The sequence below is a fragment of the Borostomias antarcticus genome, assembly GCF_949987555.1.
Source record: "Borostomias antarcticus genome assembly, chromosome: 3".
In the NCBI taxonomy this organism is placed as follows: domain Eukaryota; kingdom Metazoa; phylum Chordata; class Actinopteri; order Stomiiformes; family Stomiidae; genus Borostomias; species Borostomias antarcticus.
This window is the reverse complement of record NC_140236.1, coordinates 1,833,013-1,855,007: the sequence shown is the minus strand read 5'-3', so window position 1 is coordinate 1,855,007 and position 21,995 is coordinate 1,833,013. Positions and strand designations below refer to the sequence as shown.

The 21,995-nt window shown below is 44.6% G+C and overlaps 2 protein-coding genes and 1 long non-coding RNA gene across 5 annotated transcripts in view; 2 read left to right on the top strand and 1 right to left on the bottom strand.

Annotated features, from left to right (window-relative positions):
* The window catches only part of LOC311307580 (voltage-gated potassium channel subunit beta-2), a gene marked incomplete at both ends in the record, with an annotated part of 50,936 nt that extends 42,286 nt beyond the window's left edge, over positions 1–8,650 (top strand). For 2 of the 3 annotated variants that reach the window (XM_084436404.1, XM_084436403.1), the window contains 8 exons: position 1; positions 150–236; positions 4,464–4,549; positions 5,096–5,216; positions 5,310–5,404; positions 6,320–6,440; positions 7,680–7,768; positions 8,561–8,650. The exon at position 1 is cut by the window's left edge and continues 43 nt beyond it. In XM_084436404.1, coding sequence (XP_084292530.1) covers position 1; positions 150–236; positions 4,464–4,549; positions 5,096–5,216; positions 5,310–5,404; positions 6,320–6,440; positions 7,680–7,768; positions 8,561–8,650 — 690 coding nt within the window. Of the gene's footprint in view, positions 2–149; positions 237–1,114; positions 1,160–4,463; positions 4,550–5,095; positions 5,217–5,309; positions 5,405–6,319; positions 6,441–7,679; positions 7,769–8,560 lie in introns of all 3 variants that reach the window. The other variant, XM_084436402.1, reaches the window with a different exon arrangement.
* A 5,150-nt stretch (positions 8,651–13,800) lies between these two features.
* LOC311307462 lies at positions 13,801–16,776 on the bottom strand. The gene is made up of 6 exons (XR_014630367.1): positions 16,547–16,776; positions 15,593–15,709; positions 15,389–15,511; positions 14,960–15,288; positions 14,536–14,746; positions 13,801–14,456 (listed from the first exon to the last, which is right to left on the bottom strand). It is a non-coding gene; the product is annotated as an uncharacterized lncRNA (long non-coding RNA).
* A 657-nt stretch (positions 16,777–17,433) lies between these two features.
* Positions 17,434–21,605, top strand: LOC311329961 (G2/M phase-specific E3 ubiquitin-protein ligase-like; the record flags this gene model as incomplete). The annotated part of the gene is made up of 8 exons (XM_084461913.1): positions 17,434–17,556; positions 17,912–18,013; positions 18,351–18,475; positions 18,669–18,831; positions 19,051–19,157; positions 20,349–20,465; positions 20,692–20,816; positions 21,433–21,605. The coding sequence occupies 8 exons, from the start codon at positions 17,434–17,436 to the stop codon at positions 21,603–21,605; spliced, it is 1,035 nt and encodes a 344-aa protein (XP_084318039.1).
* Between the last annotated feature and the right edge of the window lie 390 nt (positions 21,606–21,995).

The following is a 21,995-nucleotide window of genomic DNA, read 5'->3' as shown; positions in this document are numbered from 1 at the left end:
GGTGAGCCATTCCAATAACCTTTTTAGTGTCTGTCTGTGGGCTAAACGGCTTAGTTTTCATTCAGCCATGTTACGAACATGAATGACAGCATAATTCTCTACATTGTGTTACAATCTATTTTGATTTTGATTCTGTGCTCCTGATAAAGGTCTAAGAGCATCACTGGAAAGACTTCAGCTGGAATATGTGGACGTGGTTTTTGCCAACAGGCCCGACCCTAACACACCTATGGAAGGTATCTATGTTTTTTTCGCTGTTATAGAACTGTACATTGTTTGTTTTGCGTTTACATCATGGCCCATGAACTGATGTTCTCGCATCTAGCTTTGCCAAGGCGTGCTAAAATGGCTCCTTATACAGCATAAGTCGAGCTATTCTGCACACATGCATGGTGACAGCGCCGACACGGTGTTGACATGGCGTTGAGAGGGAGCACGTGTGACATTGTCACTTTCTTGAACGTCACACTCCAACGATGTCTTTACTCCAATCTAATGTGAGCTAATAGTACGCTCATACTGAGGTAAACTGTACCAGTGAACATGAGGTCACTCTGGGGTCATTTCTTTGAGCAGTGGAGCAAGCACGTCATTTCTCTGAAATGCACTCGTAGACAGTGTTGGGACATGCATGCTACTTTTTGAGTCGTCTGGAAAAGCAATACATCTGGAAGCAATATGACTTTAACCGTCATACTTTTGTAGGCTAATTATCTAGCATTGTGCCGTGTTCAGTGCATGCATGCGTGCGGAATGGGTACATTAGACTAAGGGCTCTGCTTCCAAAATTGAATTGATGTTAATGGGGTGCCTTAGCATGCACTGTCCTTTTGAGTATGCATCTGAGCACGGGCCTGGAATGGAAGTCTTCATCAGTCTTCTCTGCCTCTGTGCTAATGAGTATTGAAGCATGCTTCCACCAAGTATACCGTACTGGTTTCGTTTGGTTCATAGCAAATTTCAGTTCCTCAGTTCCCATTTGAAATAGCCGATAAAACTTTAAAAACTCTGTCCTTGCAGTGCATGACTGAAAGGTCAGTGGTTTTCTGTCTTTTTCACTACCAGACTGGTCAACCTCTTCATAATCTTTTTGTTTTGCTGCTTTTGTCACCAGGAGACCCATTTCACACCTCAAAGTCCAGAACATTCATCATAGAAGGTACATGGTACCCTCAGTGAAAAGTACTGACCACCTCTCCAAAAAGCATTTTATGGCAGTGACTTGGGAGAAATAGTATCCCACCCTTTTCCCCAATGTGGAAAACTCCTATGAATCCATAAAATGCTAAACGGTCCCTCCCACTGCTAGCAGTAGAAGGAGGAATGCAACAGCTTTAGGGGTTTATACCGTTTTGTGGATCTGTCAAAACATCTTGCAAGTAAATTTTGGAGAAGGTCACTGAATTGAAGGAACCACTCATTCATTGAATTATTTCTTTGGGAAATTATCCTTATTCTTTGTTTCATTTCACATTACTTTCCTTTACTTAGTTTCTGGTTTCTCAGTTTTTTAAAGCAACTATGAGGAGTGTTCAGTTTGTGTTGATTTTAGTGGCAACTGTGGAAAAAAACGGTAGTGTTTTCCCGGAAAGACAACTGCATTTCGGTTGTGGCTCGATGAGACCCAGCTACGGCCTGTGAAGAAGACTACTGGACTGTAGTTCCCATAAATTCAGAGACCGGTCAAACCCTAACCTTAACCCAACCCTCTAACTAAGCCTAACCTTAACCCTAAACCTAACCTCAACCCTACCCTTAGCTCTAAATGGCCTCGGCGTTTATGGGAACTAGCCTCTACCGTCCTTCTACACTGGCTGTAGCTGTATCCCTTCTAGCCACATCCCTGCATTTCCCATGAGCACCACTGCTTCCTGTCATAACGATATCTTGCCCAGGCCCAGCCCAGAATTCGTTTTGGAAGACGCTACTTGTCAAGATGACTAGCGACGAGGTAAATACATCGTTTCGTCCTTTCTGGTCGACCCGACCAGCCGAGCAGATATCTATAGAATAACTACACATAAACAGCCAGTCTTCTCGTCAGTGGCCACATTTGCTATTATAGGTAATATAGAGGCATCGGTATTAAAATGAGACTGTTTTATAACCAGTCAAACACTCCTCGTAGTTGCTTTGACTTTATTTTACAGTACACATCACCGCCAGTGTGTTTTTATTTAGTGACGACTTGTTTGGAGAAAGTTGCCGATTCCAAAATAAGTTTCAGAAAGTTACCACATTTTGGTAAAAACGGCACTAGAGGAAGTGGTGTGCCTTAACGGTAAAGTGCTACAGTAGCCTACAGCATGTCTTCCTCCATCTCCATCAGTGCTGTTCCAGCATGGACCTCTCTCGGGGCTAAGGGCAGTGTTGGGATATATTTGGCAGTTTCAGAGCCACTTGATGAACTTCATCGTGAGTGTAGAAGTGACACTTTCAGATTATTTCTTAACCCATTCTCTGGTAGATATTTGGAACAAAATATAACGTGAAATATCATATCTCTCTCTCTCTTTATTCCTATCTCTTATTTTCTAACTGATTATAGATGAATATGATTATTTAGAGAACCACGCTGTGCTGCTTAAGTACATCGACACACTTGAGATGTGCTACTTTACATTAATTAACTGGTTACAGTAAAGTACAATGTGAAAGCAAAATAACTGCATGCTCCATTTGTAGCAATCCTCTTATCATTATATATCTTTTTGCTTCATTCGTTCAGCCCAGGCGCTGCTCAGAACCATTATCTATGACGAGCCTGTCATGGATACATGCTGAGCACATCTGAAAGAACTAGCTACTGTAGCTAGCGGCTGTAGCTCAGGAGGTAGAGCAGGTCGTCTCATAATCACAAGGTCGGCAGTTCGAATCCCGGCTCCGAAGTGTCCTTTCGGCAAAGACGCTGAACCGCAAATTGCTCCCAATGAGCAGGCTGGCACCTTGCATGGCAGCTGCTGTGTGAATGTGTGTGTGAATGAGAGGCCATTGTAAATCGCTTTGGATAAAAGCGCTATACAGTATGAGTGCAGTCCATTCCTGCACAGTGGGCTGCTAGTGGGTTCACTGTGAAGCTTGAGACATGCTAGAAAGTAGTCTTTAGCAACATGTTAGTGAGTCGCCATTTCAGGAAATTGACATTATTACTCAACTTTACCTACTGTATCCAGTCCTTTCAGATGTTTAAACTCTTGTGTGAGGGTTAGGGGCTAGAGTTTATGTCTGGACTGGGCCCCTGTTCCTCTGGCTGCTGGCTTGGTTCATCCTGGACTTATTGTGCAAGATGGCTGCTGTCATTGCAGCCCCTTCTTTGTGAAGACGTTCTTGATGGCGGTCTTTCCCTTGCTGGCACACGTCTCTCCTTCTAAGCACAATTGTGCGATGACTTATTCATGAAAGTTATTCTTTTTAATTAAAATGTTGTTTTGTTCTTGTGGTTAATCTGCAGGTTTCCTAGGGCACCTCAGCCTGTTTTGCCTCCTTATTTCAACCAAAAAAAAACTACAAAACTAAAATAAAAAGTGTGCCTGCCTCCTCCAGTGCTTAATAAAAAAAGTATGTTTGGGATATTTGCCTTGAAGAACTATTTTACTGTATGAAGTGTTATGTTGCCCTATAACCACTATTTGCACCTCACACATACTCTCCTACTGTAGATCATTATGAATATTCTATGATCAAGGATTCCATTAAAGTTTATATGCCTTATTATTATTACATTATAAAGCACTAAGGCCCTGTCCACACGAACACAGGTATTTTTGAAACCGGGCAGTTCTAGGTCACTGAAACCAGACTTTTTTTTGAAAACTCCATCCAAAGTGAACATTTTTAGAAACTTTCAGTGTTGTCATGTGGACAGGAAAGCCAGAGTTTTGGCTTGTTTTCACGTCGCTGTTACCTTCCTGTTTACATAAAATGGCGTGATGAGAACCGTGTGGACTCAACCACACCACTGCAGCTCTCGGTTACCGAAATGCGGTTCCTCTTGTGTTTTCTCCTGGCGAATAAAGGACTAAAAATCAAAGTTGGAGAGGAGCAGAAGTCTGAGAGTGAATGTCACAGCGAGCTGCCTATTTGAGGTGCTCTCGAAAGCATGTTACAGCCCCGTTACCATGGCACCATTGAACAGAATAAACCAGCAACAGCCTAGGCAGCTGTTATTGCATTATCATGTTCAGATTTTTTGTAAGGATGGATGAAAAATCCTGCTTTTAAAAATACCCATGTACATGTGGACAAGGCCGCAGTCAAGTCAAAAGATATTTTTTCTTGTATGCTCCTTTGCAATTCTGTTCTTTGTCCTCAGTTTTGACTTCTATCCCTCAAGTCTGTTCTTCTCTTTCGCTTCCTAGTAACATTTTGAGAAAACTCTGTCCTCTCTCCCCCTGTGGCCCTTACAGCTATGTCCTCTTTTCATATATTCTGGTCAAGGTTTATCTCTGTGTTTTAATTGGCAGAAACCGTCCGAGCGATGACCCACGTGATCAACCAGGGGATGGCCATGTACTGGGGCACGTCACGATGGAGCTCCATGGAGATCATGGCGAGTCACACAGAAGCATGTTTATTACACATAACGATCAAACAACTGACATATTAACCCTGCAAGCTATCTATACCCCGAACAATGGCAACTGGCTTTTAACCGTCTGAAAAAAATGTATCACTCTCTGCTTACTGACTTAAAACTGGAGTCCAATGTGAACGTCTTTAACAGAGGACTCAAAGTCTGGTTGAAATCGAAGCAGCAGTGCTCACATGTGCAGACTGGTTCTGTTGTTCAGACCTTTCGCTCTGTTTATTATGGGCTGTGATTGCTAGAATCTGATTTGTGATTTTAATCCTGTATTTTGTTTGTATACTGTTTGGTTCCGTACTTCATATTTTACTCTATTATCTTTTAGAAAAGCCTCCTATGGACTAGTGTTGAAAATTAGCACTTGTGCTACAAACGCTTAAGCAATGCATCTGGTCTGTCCACTGTGACTGTTCCAATGTAATTGTGATGTCCATATTAAATTAAAGTTTCATTCATTCAGTCATTCATTTTGTTACTGAGACCACAAGTTATTCCCTGTCTGTCCTGCAGGAGGCGTACTCTGTGGCGCGGCAGTTCAACCTGATCCCGCCCATCTGCGAGCAAGCGGAGTACCACATGTTCCAGAGGGAGAAGGTGGAGGTGCAGCTCCCCGAGCTCTTCCACAAGATAGGCGAGTTACGACTTCCATCGCGTCTGAATAACTGAGGGTTTAACCGTGAGGGATGCTGGGTAATGAAGTCCGTCCCGTGTTGTCCGTCCGCAGGCGTGGGCGCCATGACGTGGTCTCCGTTGGCGTGCGGTATCATCTCAGGGAAGTATGACAGCGGGGTTCCCCCGTATTCACGGGCCTCGCTAAAGGTAACGTCCTGACCTACGACCCCGTTCATCATGTGACCCTGTCCAGTCTGCTCACGGTCTCAGTCGATCACAATCGCTGGCGTTATGGTTTTTTGTTGTTGTTTCTTGTTGTCAGAGACCTTCTTGAAGGAATAACCTGGGTTGTTTACAGTATGTTATTGTTTGTTTTCACTGTGGTTAGTGTCGTCACTAGTAGCGGTCTGCTCCTTCACAAACACAAACAATCATCTGATCCTCCTCAATCCTCCACATCTTCACGTCTGTTCTCAGTACTGATCACTGTTCAGAGTCACCGTCATTTACTGTGGCGGGATCGGTTCTCCGGACATGCGTACTGTAGATCGAGAGCCTTGGTTTCATATACCTCATATCGTTTGCCAACACTGCCACTTTAATGGATGCAACAGGCAATTCACGCCCACTCCTCGTGTGGAATCACTGACCCAAGATCAGAAACAGAAGACTGTATTTGAGGTCATGAGAGGCTGACTGTAGTTCACTCAACAGCGCAGAAGGCTTTGACTCCTCTCGGAGATATATATGGATGTTCTATCATTCTGAGATATATATGGCTGTTCTATCATTCTGAGATATATATGGATGTTCTATCATTTTAAAAACACTTGAAGCGTGCAGAATGATTCAGGCATTACCTCTTTTTCACGGTGTGAGAATGCCTGTTTGAATACATAACGCTTTGGTTTCATATGTATTCAAAGATGCACTCTCGGAGCGTGAGAAGAACCGGTTCATACCAGAAACCCTGATTCTGTTTACCGCAGATATGTTCCATGGGGTGGAGGACCCGTATTGTAGTCCTGGATGGTTGCCAGCGAACAGATGGTGCGATGGGGGACCGGAGGGGATTCTGGGTACTGTAGTCCTGAGCGGGGCTGTGCTGTGTATCTGTGACAGGGCTACCAGTGGATGAAGGACAAGATCCTGAGCGAGGAGGGGCGTCGGCAGCAGGCGAAGCTGAAAGAGCTGCAGGCCATCGCCGAGCGGCTGGGCTGCACTCTGCCCCAGCTCGCCATCGGTAACCAAACTAACAACACCTGCCGCTCTCTCTTTTTCTCTCTGTCTGTCCGTTCTGTCCGTCCGTCCGTCCGTCTGTCCCTCTACACTCTCTCTGTTTGTTCCTCCGTAACCTGGGAGCTCGGGGTCCGTCTGTCTGTCCGTCGGTCAGCTTGTGTGTCCTTGGCGTCGAGTGATGCTGCGACTGGTTGTGAACGTGGTCTCGTTTACCACCGTGTTTAACGCGACTGAATTCACCGGCTCCCCTGTAGAACTGGGAATGTCTTCAAAAGTCTAGATTTTATTTGCTTCTTATGACACAGATAAAAATACTATACTCGCACAATTCTGCATACATAGTGTATACATTACATATACACATACGTAGATACCTGTACACACACACACACACACACACACACACACACACACACACACATACAGACACACACGGGTTAACACACAGATGGTTTCATTAGCTGTGGGTTCTCCACAGTTAGAACAGGCTTGCCCAAATCCCCATGGAGTCACATCCTGTCCCTGTCACCTTTCAGGAGTGGGGAAGCAGATGGGACCACCCCCTCGACTCTCTCTCTCCTTCTCTCTCTCCTTCTGTCTCTCCCTTTCTCTTTCTCTCTCTCCCTCTACCTCCCCTTCTCTCTCTCCCTTTCTCTCTCTATCTCTCCTCTCTCTCCCTCCCTCTATCTCTCCTCTCTCCCTTTTTCTCTCTCTCTCCCTCTATCTCTCCTTCTCTCTCCCTTTCTCTTTCTCTCTCTATCTCTCCTCTCTCTCCCTCCCTCTATCTCTCCTCTCTCGCCCTTTCTCTCTCTCTGTCTATCTCTCCTCTCTCTCTCCCTCCATCTCTCCTTCTTTCTCTCCCTTTCTCTCTCTCCCTCTCCCTTTCTCTCTCTCCCTCTCTCCTTCTCTCTCTCCCTCCCTCTATCTCTCCTCTCTCCCTTTCCCTCTCTCCTTCTCTCTCTCCCTCCATCTATCTCTCCTCTCTCTCTCTCTCTCTCTCTCTCTCTCTCTTCTCTCCCAGGAGAACTGCACAGTTCACTCAAATAATGTTGAGCCTGAATCAACTCAACTCCTCCACATCACTGGGTCAATAGGTTCCATGGTCTCACACACACACACACACACACACACACACACACACACACACACACACACACACACACACACACACACACTCACGCACCCATACTGTAGCTCAGTCTCTTCTCTCCCTCATTCTCCCCTGGCGCTCCTCCCCCCCCAGCCTGGTGTCTGAGGAACGAAGGCGTGAGCTCCGTCCTGCTGGGGGCGTCCAGCACCGACCAGCTGATGGAGAATATAGGAGCAATACAGGTGAGAGAACTCAGAGAACACACACACGCGCACACACACCTACACACACGCACACACACAGCTACACACACACACACACACGCACACACACAAACCTACACACACACACCTACACACACACCTACACACACACACATTTTACGTAATGAGAAAAGTAAACCCGATCATGAAAAGTAGACCTCAAAAGTCAACCTAATCATGCAAATTTCTAATGTTTATGTTTCATATTAGTTTCTCAGAAGTCAGCTAGTTCATAGAGCGCCACAGACACCTCCAGTACTGCTAGCTTTTGTCTTATTAGGAGATAAGAAAGTCATCTACCGTGTTCAGTTTCCAGAACATTCTCAGTGTTTTTCTCTTTATTAATATGGTGGAGGCTTGGTCCTATTTTTAGCTACAGTAGAGGGGGAAATCTCTCCTGGGTGTGGAGCTTATTTTTTCTGCATCATCGCCCTGACTCAGTTTTTGCTCACAGTAAATGTGTGTTCAATAGCACTTTATTGGTGTATAATATGTGGTAGAGTGCACGTAGGCTCACGTTTTAAAAGGGTCGTAGACATCAATGTGTGTGTTGCGTGTGACATGTTGCCTAGTTACACTGAAAATGTACATTTCTGGATTCTTATAAAGAATCAGCATCAAAGAATTTCAAGAATTTCCGCATCAAAGACTTGACCTATAACTAGAGAGCACTCCTTCTACAAGCCCCCAGCATGTAATGTATAAAAGAACCGTTGAATAATGATGTCATGGCCGCCAACCTACAGTATCCCCTTCATCTCTCTCCTACAGGTCCTTCCAAAGCTATCGTCCTCCATCGTGCATGAGGTGGATAGTATCCTAGGCAACAAGCCCTACAGTAAAAAGGACTACAGATCCTAGAGGCAGAAGACTGTTGAGGGGCGGAGCTTGGCGTTTTCCTAAGCCCAGTTTATACTGTAGAGAATGAGACAATCTAGGACTCATGGATCACGGTACTGATGTCACTCTGGGCAGTGTGTTGTCCAGAGCTGTGAACCATGAACCATAGCTTGTCTGACGCAATATAGACTAGGCTCTACTCCTCTGTTTGCGCCAGCTTCTTGTGAATGAAACAGCGGGAAACATACAGCCATTCAACAGGGTGGGAATGTCTCTTAGAATATGCAGAGTATGAACCTGCATCCCTGGAGACATACAGTGGAGGACTGGATAATGTGAACCACATGTATGTGATTCTGTATAACATTGTTATAAGCATAAATGCTTTGTATTCTGCTTCTTATCAACATTTAGAGACAATATGGGACTAAGAGCGAGTGTTTAAATGCACGTCATCAACTCTGTTAGTGAACGTTTCCTAAAAAGAACACAATCAAAAAGGAGTTTGGCTTTTTTTCTTTGCTCCAGTTTCTCATGAATCATTCTTGCACTTTAGAAGCTAGCTATTGTCAGGGAAGGCAGGGGGGTTATTTTCAGTATTAACCAAAGCGTACACACTGCTCCATGCATAAACCATACACATAGAAAACAGCGAGGACTATTGTTGTATTTGGCCATGTGCCTGTGTATGGTGCAGATGAAAATAATAAGTAGGCCTATTGTCGGCTCATAGAGTATCATGGAATCATGCGTCCTGTCAAAATGAAGGCATTCAAGAATTGTGTGCTTTAACCCTGGGAATATACTGTATAAAATAAGATTAATTCATAAAGTAAGTAAGCAGCCATCTTGCATGAACGTTTGCCTTCACTTTGTTTTTATCAGTTGCACATTTCCACATTCTAATTTCTTCGTTTGCATATCTGGGGGGTCATATCAAAACAGCTGGGACGAATCGTGATGGAAATCAAACTACCATAAAGTATATCGTATCGTATCACCATGGTGACAGAACTATCTGTTCCTGTAATTCGGTTCGTTTGTGAGCAGGTCTTTCTCCCAGACTCAGAACGCTTTCATGAACACTTAGTGAGCAGACGACGTCTAAAGCAGCTGTGTTGAGCTAAGAGCAGAGACGTTTACTTTTTCAACCTTTATTCCAGAAGAGATGATCTTGATTCATTGTGAAGTTTCCACAAAGTGGTGCACTTCCCTCCTGCTATTTGCAGCGACAACAATCAACAATTATGTTCCAAATCAATATCTCATGAACTGGGAGGGTAAAAGAAGTACATGTTCGCTGTTAGTAATTCAGTAAAGGCAAGTGTGTGTGTGTGTGTGTGTGTGTGTGTGTGTGTGCGTCAAGCTCTCGGTACCCTTCTGTAGTCTCTCAAAGCCAAAGATACTACTATTCCCTTTATACCGTACCACACCACACTGGCCACTGCAATGTAGGCTGCGTACACGTCCATATTAAACTACACAACGTTTAATGTAGACACTTTTAGTTTATCAGGGGAGATTATTATTATTTGCAGTTGAGACTTCAGCATCACTATTGTGTCAATCAGATCGGCATCTGTGTCTTTTGCAGTTCCTACCCTCTGATGTGTGAGGTTTGCCTGAGAGAGATTGACTACAGCTTCTGTGTACCATAGCTAGCAGAGTGGTGTGGCATACATTTGTACAATTTTGAAAGTGTGCTATTGGATATTCTATCATTCAGCCACTTGGTATACGGCTCTACTTGGCATTTAATCTTCCACCTGACCTATTTTTTGCCCTGAACCGTATTCAGAACCTCTCGGTCTGTTCCCAACCTGACCAAAAGGTATCACATGTCTAAACGTGTTAGAGAGAAGATTTCCCATTTCACATGGTAGTGGCTTTCTGTTCCACACCACTGAACATCTGGGTAAGAGGCTGCAAACGTAAATCTGGAGCATTTTTCCTGAGACTATGGTGCCACCAGCTGGTCAAGTAAACGCAGATTGACCTCAGCCAACTGTGCATGCAGTATTGTACCAAAGAGGAAGCACACGATAGAGCACCTTACTATCACTGCTACAATTTAGTTAGAATAAAACAATAGTTTCCAAATAAGACCAATACATACATTTACAAATAAAACACTTTAAACGTGTAAAAACTGTCTCAATGTGAAATAGTGTTATAGTACCCATTTTTACACTAAAATGAGTAATCCCATTTTGGAGATCTGATATCTATTTGACCTAGTCAAAAATGAAATAAACATACAAGTTGGGCCTTGGGTATAAGGTGGGCTTTTAAGGTCAAAAGTTCAACAAGGGGTCCTCTAAGATGTTTAGTGTGTCCAGACAATACGCACATGCCAATGGGACTGCTTACAGCATGGTACACTCTAACTGTATCTGCTGTTCATACAATACAAGACCAATACTTTCTGCATCATATTCTTGGGTTGAGAGAAAAGCATTGTTGTTTGTGTTATATGCATTATGTTTAAAACAGTATGCCACCCATGCCTATGACCTGCAGTAGGCTACACTCTAAAACAAATGCTTGTATGCTTGGGTTTAGGGTGGCGCCTATTGCCTTGTATAGCGCTCTGTGCTTTCACCAAAGCTCACAACTGAGCAAGGGAACTTCTGTTGTGTACTGTAAGTGTGTGTGCGTGTGTGTGTGTGTGTGTGTGTGTGTGTGCTTGCATATTATATGACCAGTGTGGGCATTGATATTTAGTGTTGAGTGTACTAATGGGAACTGGTAGGGCAACAGTTATATTTGTTGAATGCTGCGTTTCTCTGAATCACTCGTCGTAGGCCTGGTGTGCACACAGCTGCTGCAGGGCATGCTGAAAACCACCAAGTCACACTCATCAAAACATATAGCATGAGCCTCCTCGAAAGAATAGTCATTTAGCCATTGATAACCACTCAAACAATCTCTGTAAATGAAGTTAATGTTGCTTATTATCCTAATTTACATCCACAAATCCACATGAGCTGAACATCACTTAAACTAAGGTTACCATAACTACCATGAGCATTCATTTCCTGGTCCGGGCAGCTGATGCATAGTTGTGACACACAAAGAAACACTAACTTGTAGATAAGAGTTAAACAAAGTCAAATAAATACGCTACGGCTTTTCATACACAGTAGGTCAAGTTACACATCCGATCGACAATGCTATTTCATGGTCTTATTTTTTTAACATGTGCAGATAATAGGGAGAATCTAATAGAATCGACTAACTGCTGTAATTGTACATTTGCAGTCTCTACAAATACATTATGGATTGTTAGATACTTTGTATATAGTCTAAACTGTGTATATAATGGGTTGGTACAGCATGGCTGTAATCACTTTTTGCCTTTTCTTTGATTTTTCTGTTTGCAAGCGTTGCTTACTGCATTGTGATTGGGGCATTTAGATGAGTAATCTGTACAGCTTGAATAAAAAAAATAAATGCTACAATAAATTCATTTTGACTTCATTCGTGGTTTCACTGTGATGTTTGTTATTGGCATGCATTGTACACATTGAGATGGGTGGAACTAGTTTCATTGTAGCATGATCATGGACAAAAACAATGCAACTGAAAACATACATCAATATAGCCTCCATAACATAAAAAACATGGTGCTTAATAATAACAAAGGTATATCTGCATTTGATAGTGTGTAATGTTTAAAACCACAGTCTATTTCCATTATAAAGATAAATAACAGGCGCTGAGATCCAGAAGATAAACCTCTTGTCCAGGAAGAAAGAAGACTTGACCTCCAAAAGTCTCTATTTTCTCTTTCTCATTTTCTCTGTGAATCTTTAAAAGCCCATCCCGTTACATTAAGAGAGCAATCAAATGGTTGATCAAGTCCAAAGCTTCCATAGCCACAAACTACTGCCTTGCATTGACCAGTCCCAGGTCTCTATCATACAATACAGTACATTGTATATATCTCTGTCCATCAGATCCTGTCCATAATATGTTGTCAAGCTCTCTAGTGTCACCTACTGGTGTTTGGTTGGTCACACCATGGCCATGGCACCCACGCCAACTATAATTCTATAGTTATTCACGAATGTGCTTCAGCTGTTGACCTATTGGTCAAACCCTACACCCCCCCCCCCCCCCCACCGACCACTACACTCTGCTACCTCAGGGCGACTGGTTGCCCCGTCACTCCGAGGCCCCTGCGGTCGATCGACACGGTCACGGCTCTTCTCTGTCCTGGCCCCGCAGTGGTGGAACGAACTGCCCTCTGACGTCAGGACATCTTCCATCGCAGGCTCAAAACTCATCTCCTCAAGAAGTACTACAACCATCCTCCCTCTTAAGCACCTATTGTATTTGAGATTGCTATTCTTGCACTTTGCCTTCAGCACTAGATTATGCTCTTAGTTGTTTTAGAAAGGAGATGCACTTGTGAGTTCTGGCAAGTAGTAGTACATTGGCTTTTCCTACGTTAAATGCAATTATTGTTAGTCGCTTTGGATAAAAGCGTCTGCTAAATGACTGTAATGTAATGTAATGAGTCCTTTAACCTGGGTGCAAAAAACCTTTGCAGGCTTTTCATAACAGTAAACAGGAAGTGTTTTGACAGCAGAGAAAGACCTGCTCTCTGGATGATGAGATGATAGTACTGGGGGGGGGGGGGGGGGGGCTTCCTAGTAGGCTGTCATGAAGCAGTCTTCCTAATGGCTTTGGCCGGGTGCCGAGGAAGGAAGTGTTTAGATGTTGGGGACATGGTGACTACAGGCAAAGGAAGACATTCTCTCAGTGGAAGAAGCACTCTCCTGCCTGCGCTCTCACAGAAGTGTGTATGAAACACACACACAAACACACACACACACACATTTACAGTAGAATTCTGAGGGAGTATAGTACCTCTGTCACACCTGGAGCCAGTGCAACTTCTCTCTCTCTCTCTCTCTCTCACACACACACACACACACACACACACACACATAGAGAGACTTTTTCAGTCCAGATCAGTAAAGCTAATGGGTTGATCCTTGGATTTATACAGTACAATGGCAGACGCAAAAACACATAATCTAATTCATCTGCACCCCCTACCCCTCCCAACCTTTTCAAAAATCAGCACACACTGACTACTTCACAGACAAGCAGTTTGTAAGAATGTGCAGTACTAGTGTTGCATTGTGGTCAGACCCAGCTGAGGGAGCAAGATCCTGTAGGGTGATCACATCTTAATATTTGTGTGTATTTATATATATATATATATATATATATATATAAATATATAAATAGATTATAATGTATATATATTAATACGTTTGCCTATAATTCCCTAAATTAAGCTGCTTATTGTCTTGACGCTCTCTTCTAAACTGTCCTGCGCGTTATCTTCCACAAGGGGGCAGTAGAGTACATATCCCTCCCCCTATCGCTGATTGGAAGATCGGGAGAACCAACAGCGAATGAAACTTAGTTTGGAGGGAAATTCGATGGAGTGGGTAGGAGCCATGGTAGGAGCTGGTTTGGGATTGGGCCTCCTCCAAGAAGATGACGAGGTTACAGGTTGGATAACTCCATGTGTTTTGGACTACTGCTTTTAAAAGATACATACAGAGGATAACTGCAATAACAGATCATGAAGACGATGATGATTCGGAGACCTGGGGGCAACTTAGAATCAGTGTGTGAGTGAAATGCATAGTTACAGCTAACATTAAGCCTTCCATGACAAGCGAATGAGTAGACCTTTCAATCTCGTCACATAGGCGCTCCACACCGCATGTGTGGCTACAGCTGACAGCACCCGCCGGACTGTGTCCGCCAAGTCTCTGCCACCAATGGCACCTAGGTATTGTGTCTGCAAAACAAAGAGTCATTTACTGTACCCTTCCCTGCACTGCAAAAATAAGACAAAGTTCCGCCCTGCAGACACTCACCATCTTCCTCTGATGTTCCCGGTCCTTCAACCTGGCCTGCAGACCTGCAGCTCCTCGTCCGTTTGGGCAGGGTTCAGTACATCCAGCACTTCTCCCTGGGCTCCAGACTCCACAGGCCGCGTGCTCTGGGCCAGTTCCCTCACAGTCCGTGCAAGCTCACGGAGTTGCTCCCGCATCTCTGAGAACTGCTGATGTACAGACCTCTGGAAATCTAGATAAACACAGATGTGGCTATAAGTACATTGACATAAAACTAAATGAAACTCAAAATATATCCCTGCATGCAAAAGGGATAAAGGAAAGGGATGAGCAGGAAACTGTATGGTGTTGGCAGCATGCTTTGGCTTCTGGCATTTGAAGGAGAATAAATTAAGACATTAACAGGTAGACATCACAACACCACAGCAGTACATGCCACTCTTACCTGGTCTGGCTGGGGTGCTATACATGAAGCCTGGGCTCGCATGGTTTTCGCTCACAGGGGATGAGCTCGGAAAATCTGCAAGATGAGTAAATGGTATTCAATCTAAAAAAGCCAATCACAGAGCTAACTGAATGGGATTAGCAGGAAACTTTATGGTGTTGGCTTTGGCTTCTGGCATTTGGAGGGAAACTAAATAAAGACAAGACAGGTAGACACCACAGCAGTACATGCCACTCTTACCTGGTCTGGCTGGGTGCTGTATGATCTGGCTGGGGTGCTATAAATGGGGCCTGGGCCCCGCTCGCCCACATGGGACAAGCTTGGAAAATCTGCAAGATGAGTAAAATGGTATTCAAAATAAATAAAAAATAGTCCAACTATCAGTGTGCAGTAGGCATAGACATTTCATTTCAACACAAACATGCATACCTGGATTGTACAGCACACGTGGATTGTACTGGACCGCTGGCAGAGGCGTTTCAACTCCGGCACCTGGCACCTGGTCTTTGGCCTGCATAGTGGGGACCAATGGCTGCCCGGGGCTTGGAATATCTAGTGGAATATCACTAAATTAGCTCACGATTTCAAAAGTACTACTCTTTTGAGACTGTTGAATGCACCTTAGTATATTACCTTCGTCACTGGAGTGATAGCGCGTGTTGTGCCGTCTCTTTCTAACGTCCTGGCGCTCATCCATTGACGACTGCTGCTCAAAGACCTTTGCCATGAGCCTGCCACCTTCGTAATGATCTGTGTGCATAAAGTACCATAATCAATACATTTCAGCCATCCTGTTTTCCTCAGAATAATGAGTAATGATCTTTTTCCCCCCCGCCAGTATTTTTTAACAGCTTAAAATGCAAACAGTACCAGTTGTGGACTTGGGGAAAACCCAAATTCAGCAGAGTCAAACAAACAATTTCCCTCAGTCCAGCGGCCATTTTATATTAACGTTAACTAACACAAAACTTAACATCTCAGACCGTTCGCTTGCTTATGTTTCTGCAAATGTTCGCGGCGAACACAAAGCCAGCAGTAACAGAAAAAAGATTTGCAATAGTTTGTCGGAGTATTTTCAATATTGTCTAAACATTAGTCAAGTTCGGGCCTTGACTTAGCTAGCTAACACTAGGTAGCGTGTTAGCTAGCATTAGTAGCGTGTTAGCTAGCATTAGTAGCGTGTTAGCTAGCACTAGGTAGCGTGTTAGCTAGCATTAGTAGCGTGTTAGCTAGCATTAGTAGCGTGTTAGCTAGCACTAGGTAGCGTGTTAGCTAGCATTAGTAGCGTGTTAGCTAGCATTAGTAGCGTGTTAGCTAGCATTAGTAGCGTGTTAGCTAGCATTAGTAGCGTGTTAGCTAGCATTAGTAGCGTGTTAGCTAGCATTAGTAGCGTGTTAGCTAGCATTAGCTAACGTTAGCTAGCTAGCATTGGGCTTCCAATTCCTGAACTTAGTTCAGCGTGCAGGTTATGAGTTACTTCTGTTTACTTAAATTATTACCGGTAAGTAAACAAATAAATAGCTAAACCAACAGTCAAATCAATGTAATTTGATGAGAAAAACCCCCGAGGTAACTGGTATAACTTACCAGAAATGAGTTCGCACCACACAAAAAAAGTGTTTTAGTCCCCAATCTGCTCTCTTTATGGCTTTAAACCACAGCTTTCGGTGGTTCCTCTGAAAAGGGTGACATCTCGAGGGGATGATGAAGAATCTGAGGCCGTCATCTTGTCCTTTTCTGTTTGTACAGTTCACAGCACAGCGGCTTTGAGGCATAATTAGCTACACGAAACGGAGCTACTGTGGCTAGCGAGTTCGTTCCTCGTTCGCTCGTTCCTTTTTCCCAAAGAGGCTGCGTGCGTGCGCACCCCGCTGTGACGTAGACGGCGAACCCATCTATAGGAGGGAAAGTGATCTCATCGCCCCCTAGTGGAAGTGTTCCATAATGCCGAGAGAATGAATGGGTTTTCTCGTCACGTCTTTTGAAAAATGATATCTTGGTCGACACCGAAAGGTTAGTTTTAATTAATGAAAAAGCATTAAATGTTAACAAACAGGGAAATATACAATCAATAACATTTCTAAGATGAGTTATTCACCTCAACATAGTACAATATGAAGGATATAAGCGAAAATTTAAAAAAAGAACAAAAGACAGGAGCAGTTTGGCAAAGAATCCTGCCTACTTTAACTGTGAACCAAGCAAGCAGTGACGTCACGGGATAGCCCGATTGCAATCCTAATAGCCTAATAGGACTTTAATCCAACGTCACAGCAACGTTATTTAATGACGTTGCAGGGACCCATATTGCCAATGTTTCTGCAACGTTGCAGAAAAGTCTAATTAGACTTAGGAGGGTAAAGTTATTTTCGACCTTAGATGGACGTTGTCACAACATCGCCTGATGGTAACGTTGCAACTTACCTAAGTACAACTTATGTGCAACGTTGCTGCAACCCACTGTGTTAGTAGGGATGCCCGGGTGCAATGTCTTCTGTTTTCTAGCTTGTGTTTTTTGTAAACTCCGAGACAACAGTCCAGACAAATATGGAGAAATGATCACGATCGATGAACTCACTGTCCATTACTTTTGCCTGGTGAGTGACAGATACAGAAATAAAGTAGCTAGTCCACACTGGGCTTCAAACAGTTGGAATCCATCTAGAACCATTCTATCAAGATTTGGCACTCTTGTGATACCCAGTGAATAGGCTCTGTGCACCAGCTCCACTACTTCCTGAAAGTCACTTGGCATCTTTATTTCCTGTCCTATATGATTGGATTAAGTGATTAATCAGGTGTGCGCTGGGTCTGCCTCACACCTGATTAATCACTTCATCCAATCATATAGGACAGGAAATAAAGATGCCAAGTGACTTTCAGGAAGTAGTGGAGTTGGTGCACAGATCATATCCGCTTCCTCCACCACGTGTGTTCCCTCCTGTCTACCAGCTGTTATCCGCCGGGGTGTACCAGCGAGGGGCGGAGCACGAGGGCATCTACGGCTTCCTGTTGGACGACATCAAGCAGGAGGTCCGCAGGTCATCCAGACTGGTCAGTGAAGTCAAAGTCAAGTTTATTTGTCACATACATCATGAGGTACAACGAGTAGATACATGTTCTGTTAGCTCCTAGATTGTGCACACACTAGTAACACCCTAGAGGTAAAAAGATAAAAGTATATTTCAGGGGCGGGGATCCTGGGGGGGGTCAGGTCCTCCCCCAATATTTAGATTGGGGTAGTGGCATTCAAGTGACCATACAGCCGCGTAGGAAGATGTCCCCCACAAAAAAATACTCTGTATTTTCTCCCCCCCCCCCACCTTTAAAGTCATGGCATGTAGCGTACTCTTGTTTCCACGGTTGACCGGCTGGTTTTGCTGTGTTGTAGAGATGTACAGGCTGCAAGAAAACAGGCGCCTCCATTGCCTGCTGTGTCAGAACATGCAGGAAGACCGTCCATTTCCCCTGCGCCAAAGAACAACAGTTTATCTTCCAGTTCACAGGGTCATTCCCGTAAGTCCACATCCTTTATCTCACAGTTTTCATGAACATTTGCTGTTTATAATTTTAGTTTAATATACAGTATAATCTCTAGGCCTCTCTGTTTTTTCCCCCAAAATTTGAGTGAGTGGATTGTGAATTCATTATGAGTTGAATGTTATTCAATCTGGGTTGCCAGATAAGTGAACTATCCACCCTCCCCCAGGGCCTACTGTAAGCAGCACAGTCCCAGACAGTTGGTGTCGTGTGACGCGAGCCTGCCCCAGTCCTGCTCCGTGTGTCTGGACGCCCTGGAGCCGCTCCTGTCCTACTTTGTCCTCAAATGTCCCTGCTGCCTCAACAGCTGGTTCCATAGAGACTGTATCCAGGTAGGGGAAAGCCTCTCTTAACAGGTGCTTGGGACAAACATGGCAACCTTCATTGTAGGCTGGCCCTCCCAAGGATACTACTTAACTGTCATTTTTTGTCAGTTCGTTTATTGGTTGGCTGACCGATTCATTGATTGGTTTGTCGGTTGGTTGACCTGCTCATGGCGTGATTGGTTGATGCAGTGATTGACTGATTGGTGGGCGGGGTCTCTTGTGCAGCGCCAGGCGCTCAGTGCCGGCCTGTTCCTCTTCAGATGTTCTCTGTGCAACAACAAGGAGCAGTTTCAGCAGGAGATGCTGCGTCTGGGCGTCCACACACCTGAGAGGTATTCCCTCTACACTGATACATCCACATCCCTGAAAGGTATTCCCTCCACACTGATACAACCACATACCTGAAAGGTATTCCCTCTACACTGATACATCCACATCCCTGAAAGGTATTCCCTCTACACTGATACGTCCACATACCTGAAAGGTATTCCCTCTACACTGATACATCCACATACCTGAAAGGTATTCCCTCTACACTGATACAACCACATACCTGAAAGGTATTCCCTCTACACTGATACATCCACATCCCTGAAAGGTATTCCCTCTACACTGATACATCCACATACCTGAAAGGTATTCCCTCTACACTGATACATCCACACACCTGAAAGGTATTCCCTCTATGTTATGTTATGTTATGTTATTTTTATTTATAATGCGCCCCCCAACCAACTGTTACATCAGCCCGGGGCTGAGCTCTACACTGATACAACATAGTTAGTTCATACACTGGTGTATGAACTAACTAACTATGGTGGTTTGTTGTCCTGTGTTTACTTGTATAACTTTGATGCTGACTTTTGTCTATTATTATTGTGTATTATTATTATTGTGTATTTTCAAATGTACAGCACTTTGGTTGACAAGAGTCATGTTTAAATGTGCTATATAAATACATCTGATTGATTGATTGATTGATCTGGATTGGATTGACTCTGCGTCCACATACCAGAGAGGATTGGATAGCATACGTAGATACACCATATAGATACTGTACCAGAGAGGTAATGACAACAGAGATATACGCCACATAAATACTGTAGCAGAGGTAGGACAACATAGATACTATAGCAAAGAGCTACAGTAGGCCAACATAGATATACACCACAAAGATAATGTACCAATCTATCGACCTATCCCTGTATTTTGCTACATTTTAGTTTGTAATTAAAGCGGCAATAAGTGATTTCCTACCGCTAGATGGCAGTAAGAGACTTGATGAAAGGCCTAAGACATATAATATTTAAGTTTAAGGCACAGGAGCGGAGAAAAGTTACAGCTGTAATTTGACACCACAGGCAGAAATGCTGGAATAACAAGACGTGGCACCTGGTAGGAGTGAGCCATTGAAGTTGGACAATGAACAAACAAACAACAAAACAGTTATTGCAGCTGAAGTTATTTATAGACCTTTGTCTGTGTTTTGGAACAGAGTTTAACACTAGTTCCTGCTCCCACAGAGATGCATCCTGGGAGCTGGAGGAGAACGCCTACACAGAGCTGCTGCAGGTGTACCAGCACTGTGACGCTCGCAAGTGTTTCTGCCACGGGGGAAGGAACGCCACGACCAAGACGGGGTGAGAGGGGTGAGAGGGGGGGAGAGGGAGGGAGAGGGAGAGAGGGAGGGAGGGATAGAGGGAGAGAGAGAGAAAGAGAAAGAGAGAGAGGAAGAGAGGGAGAGAGAGAGAGAGGGAGGGAGAGAGAGGGGGAGAGGGAGGGAGGAAGAGAGAGACAGAGAGAGAGAGAGAGAGTCTTTCCTGCTGTGATGAATGCTCCTCATGGCGCTGCTCTCTGGGCCCTCAGCTGGTTCCAGATCATGCGCTGTGAGACGTGCGGCTCCAGAGGAACACATCGCAAATGCTCCTCCCTCAAACTCTACACCAGCACCTGGGCGTGCGAGGACTGCTCCGCTGCACTTCAGGGCAAAGGTGGGACCAACCGATTAGTTATCCATTGATTACTTGATTGACTGGTTAAGTCACTGTTAATTGCAGCTCTGTTGTTGTTGTTCCGGTGCGATTGTCAGCTGACCTGGAGCAAATGATCTATGTGTGTGTGTGTGTGTGTGTGTTATTGATGTTATGTTTCCCATAGCATCTCTCCCGGACCCCAGACTCCTGGACACTCATCGGTCAGGAGGACAGAGAAAAGACTTGAAGCGACGTCTTAACCCTAATCACAAAGAGAGGTATGACATCATAGAGAGTGTGTGTGGAGGCCCCACCTTGCAACTTACAGGACGTGAAGGAGGTCTTGGTATCCGATACCAGAGGAGACCCTCGGAGGTCTTGTGGGAGGAGGAGGGGAGGGGGGAGGCGATAGTGAAGGAGCAGGAGGAGAGAGGAGGAGGAGGAGGAGTGTGCAGATGGTGGGAGGACGGACGTCGTGGAGGAGTTCAAGAGGGATTCGAGGGAGGCGAAGAGGGAGGCGGCTTCATCCCTGGCGAGATGTGACCCACAGTCTTTGGAGAGGGCTGCAGAGAGGGAGCCTGTTATGATGCTTGGGCACACCTGTGTTGGGGACTCGTGCTGCGTTTGGGTGAAGGGTGCGTCCTGCTCTACCCTGGGGGACACAAGAGGCAACGGTGTATTTGTGGAGATGTCGTGGCGCCGGACTGGACTTGGTGTGAGCCAAACGACTGTGCAGCTGCATACACTGTCTTCATCGTCGGCAGCCCTAAACAGCATGAGAATGACAACCACCCTCCAATAGGATAATGAGTGCAAAATACAAGTCGCTTGGCTGAGTTCAGCCCTGCAACATCCACCATGGTCCCGAAAAACCACCTTGCACTCACTCTGCTTCCTTTCAATTGTTTGATGTTTCTATATCATACAAAATGACTATGTTCTAACTTCTATTTCATAATATTATAATCTGCAATACTTTCTAGGCTGGGGCAAATCGGTGTGTGTGTGCAGTGTGTGTGTGTGTGTGTGTGTGTGTGCGTGTGTGTGTGTGCAGTGTGTGTGTGTGTGTGTGTGTGTGTGTGTGTGTGTGTGGACTGGAATGTGTGGAGGGGGGGGACGAGGGGAGGGTCCTGGTAGAGGAAACTCGTTTTGCTTCACCAAGCTGCCGGATGAAATCGCTTTGCAAGGAATCACAAC